Source organism: Lygodium microphyllum, chromosome 16 (genome assembly GCF_053477565.2).
Source record: "Lygodium microphyllum isolate KBCC chromosome 16, Lygodium_microphyllum_v1.1.10, whole genome shotgun sequence".
Classification (NCBI taxonomy): domain Eukaryota; kingdom Viridiplantae; phylum Streptophyta; class Polypodiopsida; order Schizaeales; family Lygodiaceae; genus Lygodium; species Lygodium microphyllum.
Genome location: NC_141150.1, coordinates 54,521,891 through 54,530,402, shown reverse-complemented (window position 1 = coordinate 54,530,402; position 8,512 = coordinate 54,521,891). Strand labels below are relative to the sequence as shown.

Genomic DNA, 8,512 nt, shown 5'->3' with positions numbered 1-8,512 from the left:
AAAATTTTTCAAAAGTTTGAGGTTTTAAACCTTCTTCCTTCAAATTTGAAGGTTATTTAAAAGAAATTGCAATTCACTTTACATTAAACCTAGGTTTTTCATGAACACTGGTACTAGAGCTGCACAAGTGGAATTGAACTACCCATGTTATGGGCTCTATAGATTGAAGTGATTTGGACACCCTATGGTGGTGCGAGGCTAGGCGAATGTTGAGGTGTGGGATGATGCGAATGTGCATGTGAATGGGTGCTTAAAAAGGAAGGAACCAAGGCAAGGGTGCAAGTGGGAACTTGGAAGGGGGAGGGAAGGGCGTTGTTGACCGGGGGTGGAGCCTTGACCTGAAAAGATGCACTGGAGGTGGGCAAATTTCTCAGAAACGGTGCGTTTTGACTTTTGGAGTAAAAATTGGATTGGAGCGTGCGTGTATCGTACAAATTATATAAGAACAAGACCTTACGACCGAGAGGTAGGTGGTCACGACTCACGCGGCACGTCGAGGGAGAGAGCGAGAGACAACGAGAGAGAGAGAGAGAATTTCGTTTTACGAAGAAAGAGAGAGAATTTCGCCACGCTTTCTAGCTCCCAGTCGGCCACAGTTATAAAGTAAGGACAGACTCTCTGTGTATCTGCCAGTCTAATAGTAAAGACTCTCACAACTGAGAGTCTCGGATATTTCCTTTGTTCTGCGCGCCTGCATGTGGATGTATATCTAGTTAGAAGACGACGGAGAACAGGCCTGTCAGATTCTCTCTCTATCTCTCTCTCTCTCTCTCTCTCTATCTCTCTGTGTCAGAGAGTCTTCTTCTCCTCTATTTGTCATTGCTTGATATTGCAGCTCTCTTCCGCCATGATTTCTGAATCGCCCAACTTCTCTTCGGCTCGTCAAAATTCAGATACGGTATGCCTCCATCCCTCTCTCTCTCTCTCTCTCTCTCTCTCTCTCTCTGCCCCCCGCAATACATTAAGTTTTTACTTGCCTATTATCTGAGAATTCTGCAGCTTCCTATTTGCGTTACTGAACACACACACACACACACACAAAAAAACAGCACCGTTTGCCCTTGCTTGCCCTATTTTCTTCTCCTGTAGATCACTCCAAGAGTGGAAAATCTTTGTTTTCGGAAGTAGATTACCGTCCATCATCATTAATCCTCAACTGGGTGAAAATATGCACATCACTTCGGCCATGGTGGCCGAAAAATCCTTTTTCTCAGTAGATTGCCTTCCACCATATTTGCACTTGCGACCGTCATCAGTTCTGCATTGGTGATAATAAGGATTAAGGAAATCAAAGGGGAAAACGGAAGGGGGTATAGGAGTTTGATGTCCTAATTTAAGGATTGAGAGGATCGTCCTGATATAGGCACATGCAAATCAAAGCAGACGTGTATGCTAGATCGCTAGGATTCTGCAGATTATCCCAAGCCTCAAAAAACAGCCTGGGTCTGGCTGAGAAATTCACATGGGCGTGCATATTATATCAGGCATGTTAATCAAATACCCGGAATCCTCCGCAGCTGACTGATGAGTCTACATGCACATCGAATTCGTTGGACATTGCATGGTAGATCAGCTTCAAGTTTTTTGATCACCTACTGAAAACAAAACCTAGCCAGAGCTGGGACTGTAAAGAAATTTATAGGACTGTATTATGACTCCTATGAGTTTTACCAGTCTGTCAGAGCTGGGACTGTTAAGGAAATAATAGGACCGTATGACTCATGAGTTTGCTGATATACATATGTCTGTCAGATTTTGCATGTGTTGTAACAAACATTCCTGTAGTGGTTGGTTTTTCCAGATCTGTAGTTCTAAAAGTCTCCTATTTGCAGCAGCAACCGAAACCAGGAAAACAGGTAGAAGAATGGCTTCCTGTTACAGGGTCGCGAAATGCAAAATGGTGGTATTCGGCCTTCCACAATGTCACTGCCATGGTTGGGGCCGGGGTTCTGAGTTTACCGAGTGCCATGTTGCACCTAGGCTGGTAAGAGAAATTCTTTCTTCAATTCGTCTTGTCTGTTGTATGAACTCCGTTTGGCCTGGACTAGTGATATTTTGGTAGAAACATGTTTCCCGTTGGTGGCATGCTAATTACATCCCATGCGAGAGCACCTTTGATACTTGGTACTTTTGTCAAATGTTCTTTTAAAATAAGGGTGGATTTATTTGATGTGCTTGTACTGGCATTTGTAGGGGTCCTGGAGTAGTTGCGCTTGTCATGTCATGGGTGATCACACTATACACTCTGTGGCAAATGGTAGAGATGCATGAGATGGTGCCTGGAAAACGGTTTGATCGATATCACGAGCTGGGACAACATGCATTTGGAGAGAAGCTTGGCCTATGGATAGTAGTCCCACAGCAACTAATTGTTGAGATTGGCGTTGACATTGTGTACATGGTCACAGGGGGACAGTCGTTAATGAAATTCCATGATATTGTCTGTAAAACTTGCCCACGCATCAGGCAAACATTCTGGATTATGATATTTGCTTCTGTGCACTTTGTGTTGGCGCAACTTCCGAATTTCAACTCAATTGCAGGAGTCTCTTTGGCAGCAGCAGTGATGTCTTTGAGGTATGCCTAAGTCATCACTGTTCTGGTTCTTCTGTGCCGATGGGATATGATCTTTATTATGTTGCTTGCATGTTGTTTTGACAGTTATTCGACAATTGCATGGGGTGCCTCTGCTGCCCATGGAAACAAAGGTGTTTCTTATGATTACTTGGACACAACCACTGCAAATCAAGTTTTTGGGGTATTCAATGCACTAGGCCAGATTGCCTTTGCATATGCTGGGCACAATGTTGTGTTGGAGATCCAGGCAACTATCCCATCAACCCCGGAAAAGCCCTCCAAAATTGCCATGTGGAGAGGAGTAGTTGTTGCTTATGCAATCGTTGCAATTTGTTATTTTCCTGTTGCACTCGTTGGTTATTGGGCATTCGGAAACTCGTTGAAAGATAATGTCCTCATAGCTCTTAACAAACCAGTGTGGCTAATTGCTGCCGCAAACCTCATGGTGGTGATTCATGTTATTGGAAGCTATCAGGTGATTAAGATAGTGTCTGATGCAAGTAAAAGTCTGTGTTCTCCACTGTATTATAACTTTCTGCTTTCAAAAAGGTCCATGAAAATATTCCTAACCAACTTGGATGCAGATCTATGCAATGCCGGTATTTGACATGATCGAAACTGTGCTAGTGAAGCAGCTTCACTTAACCCCAGGGATTCCTCTTCGTTTAGTAGCTCGTTCGGCTTATGTTGGTAATCTCTCTCTCTCTCTCTCTCTCTCTCTCTCTCTCTCTCTCTCTCTCTCTTCTGTGTGTGTGTGTGTGTGCATGCTTGTGCCTGTGTCATGTGTGTTTGCTGTGCCTGCTTGATTTTATGCTGTTTAATAGCTGACATACTGTCTTGCAGCCTTCACATGCTTCATCGCTGTCTCCATCCCTTTCTTCGATGCTTTGCTGGGATTTTTTGGAGGATTTGCCTTTGCTCCGACTACATACTTTGTAAGTTTACATATTATCGTGTATCAACATTCTTCTGAGCTCAATGGCTAGCATCCCATGTAAGATACTAAAAGTTTGTGTGCCACAGTTGCCGTGCATTATGTGGCTTGCTATTTACAAGCCAAAACGGTTCAGCTTATCATGGCTCACAAATTGGGTAAGTGCTTCTGCCATTCTTACAATTCCAGAACAATGTCCAAAGGATGGCTTGTATAGGATTGTTTGTATGTGACATCCTCTAATGCTTGGCTTCTTTTCACACAGTTCTGTATCATTGTCGGCATCATACTCATGCTAGTGTCGTCTCTCGGGGGACTTCGTTCTATAATCGTCTCTGCTTCAGGATACAAATTCTTCAGTTGATTTCTGTCGATTTCTGTCGCGCCCTCAAAGATGGGGGGGACTGTACATATTTAAGCAACTTGTGGAAAGGTTCAGCACACTCGAGAGAAGTTGCCTGTTATATTTTTTTGCATTTAATATATGGTTGCCTCACATTCTTTGAAAGCAGGCTTCAGATACACTTGTTTGCTGGAAGAGTTTCCATGTTTCTTGTTGCTCTACATGGTCTCTCAATCAATTGACAAGCAGCACACATACCATGCCTAAATAGCTGTTAGATGCATATAATACTCAAAGTCTTATGTCTCAGTCGATTGATAAGCTGCAGAAATGCCATGCGTATATAGCTGCTAGATGCATACACAAGTCTTATGTCTCAGTCGATTGATAAGCTACAGAAATGCCATGTCTATATAGCTGTCAGATGCATATACTCAAGTCTTATGTCTCGATTGATAAGCTGCAGAAATGCCATGCCTACTGATACGTTTTGACGCATTATTTGTTAGATTAAACATGGACAGGATCTGCAGGCTATATGTTTTGCACATGAATTGATGTCTACATTATTGAAATCCTTTGATTTGAATCTAGCGTGGATAATTCGTTGTATGTTTGATAAAATTGTTACAGGTGTTAAAATGGTTAAATGGGAACTTTATTATCGAAGTAAAAAAGTATTTACGTCGCCAAAGAGAGCAAAAAGAGCTTTTTTTAAGAAGCTTTAGATACAACAAAGCCGTCTTTAGTTGCAACAAAAAGGCTTTTTTAAAGAGCTTTTGATAGAAAGCTTCTTTATGTAACTAAATCGATAAATATTTGTCTACCCACCATAAATATCCGTATTTCACAGTTCCCTATCCCAACACGTTAGCCCACATGTTTTGACGTTGTTGGCCCAACCTTTGTGAAGTTGACCTTAGCCTTGAATCTTCCTTATATTGAAAGCTCGAGCATGGTGGAGATGCCCACTATCAAGCTTAATAAATTGTGAAATTGTTTGAGCAATTGTCCAATGCTCTCACCCTCACTGATAATATTTGCATTGTTGTTGTTCTAAACACTATCCCATTAAGTACATGGAGGCCTTGTATGCAACAAATACTAACTACTAAATACTAAATACTCCCAGGGCGCCAATAGAAGATTAGATATGATGGCAAATAGTAGGGGTGGAGCAAGTGGCCAAACTTGCCTTAAGAGTCTGTAGGTGAAATCAACTTGCATAAGTTGTGAGTCAATAAAGTTTCAAGTGTGTTAGAAAAAAGTATATTCTCAAAATCAACAAGGTAAAATCATCTTGCATTAGGAATCAAAGTTTCAAGCATGTGGTAGGTTTCTTGACTTGATTTGAAAAATGGAATTTCTTAAAATCAACCGAGTATCCTAAAAAATGGTGTACTATGTCTACTTGCTAGATCTTGCTTATGTGGCATGAATAATTTGGTTGGGTTGGCAGGTTCTCTCTCCTCCATTAGTTGAATTGCTCTTTTTTAGGATATGCTATATGGGGGTCCATAGTGCTTAATACTATATATTTTCTTTACAACTAGTATCTCACATAGGTTGAGGTTGGGCTCTTAGAGCCAAGACACACCCTTGATAAGTTACTCATGAATATATGTGCATCACGTGGGTTCAAAATAAGGTATTATAAAAATATCATTTTTATACATTTCTTTACATATAGAAGGATGCAATATATAAAGGGATTATTTATAGATTGAATAGAAAAGGGTTATGTTTTATTTTTAAAAATTTCACAAATAAAGATATTCATAAATAGGTCTTGTACGCACATGATGTAGAGGATATACATATAGTAACTTTCTCGAGGATACACCTAGGTTTATTAATGTGAGCAAGTTCCCTCAATCTCACTAGTTTATCGAGTGTGTCTATGATGCCATGGATTTTTGTGACATCAAGGCCCATTACCAACACATTTTATGGTATTATGCCTAGGACCTATGCCTAATACCTCTGTTTTTGGAGGTCCTCTCTTGACTAGTGAAAGTTCATGAAACATGAGTTGCGTATTGGTATGAAATGTGCTTCTCATTGGTTTTGATCCTTTCTCCTTGCTAACCTTGGGCTTCACACCAAGTTAACTTACGAGTGTGTCTATAATGCATTCATTGGATAGGGTAGCACATGCAAGTTCATTTACTTGCACGTTACCTAGCTCTTATTGACCTTCTCGACACAGATGAGTCTTGTGTGAAGTCAATTAAGACAAAGACTAGCAAAGCATTTACGAACAATGCTTTTAAGACAAAGACTAACCCGAGTCTTGCATGAAATTATTTAAGTAAAGACTCTTAGGAGCATTAAGAACAATGTGGCTTCTCATTGGTTTTGCTCCTCTCTGTAACTTGGGCTCCACACCAAGGTAACTTGTGTGTGTGTGTACAATGCATTCATTCGATAGGGTAACACATGCAAGTTCATTTACTTGCATGTTACTTAGCTCTTATTGATCTTCTCAACACAAATGAGCCTTGTGTGTGAAGTCAATTAAGACAAAGACTAGCAAAGCATTTATGAACAATACTTTTAAGACAAAGACTAACCCGAGTCTTGCATGAAATTATTTAAGTAAAGACTCTTAGGAGCATTAAGAACAATGTGGCTTCTCATTGGTTTTGCTCCTCTCTCCTTGCTAACCTTGGGCTCCACACTAAGGTAACTTGTGTGTGTGTGTGTGTGTACAATGCATTCATTTGATAGGGTAGCACATGCAAGTTCATTTACTTGCATGCTACTTAGCTCTTATTGATCTTCTCAACACAAATGAGCCTTGTGTGTGAAGTCAATTAAGACAAAGACTAGCAAAGCATTTATGAACAATGCTTTTAAGACAAAGATTAACCCGAGTCTTGCATGAAATTATTTAAGTAAAGACTCTTAGGAGCATTAAGAACAATGTGGCTTCTCATTGGTTTTGCTCCTCTCTGCATGGTAACCTTGGGCTCCACACCAAGGTAACTTGTGTGTGTGTGTGTACAATGCATTCATTCGATAGGGTAGCACATGCAAGTTCATTTACTTGCATGTTACTAAGCTCTTATTGATCTTCTCAACACAAATGAGCCTTGTGTGTGAAGTCAATTAAGACAAAGACTAGCAAAGCATTTATGAACAATGCTTTTAAGACAAAGACTAACCCGAGTCTTGCATGAAATTATTTAAGTAAAGACTCTTACGAGCATTAAGAACAATGTGGCTTCTCATTGGTTTTGCTCCTCTCTCCATGGTAACCTTGGGCTCCACACCAAGGTAACTTGTGTGTGTGTGTACAATGCATTCATTCAATAGGGTAGCACATGCAAGTTCATTTACTTGCATGTTACTTAGCTCTTATTGATCTTCTCAACACAAATGAGCCTTGTGTGTGAAGTCAATTAAGACAGACTAGCAAAGCATTTACGAACAATGCTTTTAAGACAAAGACTAGCTAGAGTCTTGCATGAATTGATTAAAGTGAAGACTAGTAGGAGCATTTAAGAACAAGGCTTTTACCATCTTCTTGTGGCCACTTAAATGAAGTCCCACCAAACACATTCATAGGCCTTGTCAAGGTCTATGTCAAACCATTACATGCTTGCTATTTTTCTTTAATGCATGCTATACAAATAACACAATACGAAGAATGGCTTCATGGATTTCTTCCATGCACAAGATATCCCTCTCTTTTTCTTCTCTATATGTGTGTGTGTGTGTGTATGCACACACATGCATATATATGTGTATTTAATACATGTGCTTCCATTTGTGTGGTCTTACAAGTATGTGTGTGCTCTCTCTCACCCTCACATCATTTTTCTCTAGTTTCCTTTTTTTTTTCATGAGTTCCCCATTGGTCATCCTTTTGCACCTCATATGTGTACATATTGTGTATGAATCTGCATGCATGTATAGAGGATGTATATGTGCATTTAATACTTATTTCCATTCATGTGGTCTTAAAAGTGTGCGTGTCCTTTCTCTCCCTCTCATCATTTTTCTTTTATCTCCTTTCTTTTTTCACTTGAGTCCCCTATCTTTGATCTTTTTCCACCTTAGATATGTGCACATTATATACATGTGTGTACATGTGTATGGAATATTCTCCTCGTTTTGTTGGTCTTCTCACTGAATAACCACCCACTCTATTGCCATCATTAGGATGAAGATGAATCCTCAAACTTTCAGATTATTTTTGTTGGCTTCTAAATGTGATTTGAATCCTTGATGGCAACTAGCTTTCTTTGATTATGGGAATTTTTGAATAGAAGTGATTTCTGTCTCTCTACTCAAGAGCTTTCACAAGTCACTCATACAAAATGCTTTGGGTGGTATCACACTGAGCTCAAACTAGACATTGTGAAAAAATATGGCTTCTTTTTGCTTTGAAAGTCTAGTTAAGACTTTGGCATGGCATTACCCTTAGTCTCCTAAGTCCTTAGATATGAAGCAAAAATCTAGAAAATGGGAATATTTGACCCTACGCAAGAAGTGAAAATAACAAGGGAGTCACATCCTCCTTACAATCAATGCCTTGCGAAACCAAATGTTTCAGAATAGCATGGAACAAGATCAAATGAGCAGACATAGTCACATTCTCCTTCATGAGGAGATCCATAAGCTATTTTAACCACTACATCTAGGAAGCATGA

The 8,512-nt window shown here is 39.9% G+C and overlaps 1 protein-coding gene across 1 annotated transcript; it reads left to right on the top strand.

Moving 5' to 3' along the window:
* Positions 1 to 499: 499 nt before the first annotated feature.
* On the top strand, positions 500 to 4,075 carry LOC148022843 (lysine histidine transporter 2-like). Its single transcript, XM_087695770.1, has 8 exons — positions 500 to 898; positions 1,833 to 1,984; positions 2,194 to 2,577; positions 2,662 to 3,052; positions 3,162 to 3,267; positions 3,421 to 3,512; positions 3,601 to 3,669; positions 3,777 to 4,075. The coding sequence occupies exons 1-8, from the start codon at positions 848 to 850 to the stop codon at positions 3,873 to 3,875; spliced, it is 1,344 nt and encodes a 447-aa protein (XP_087551896.1). The 5' UTR covers positions 500 to 847; the 3' UTR covers positions 3,876 to 4,075.
* Positions 4,076 to 8,512: the final 4,437 nt, after the last annotated feature.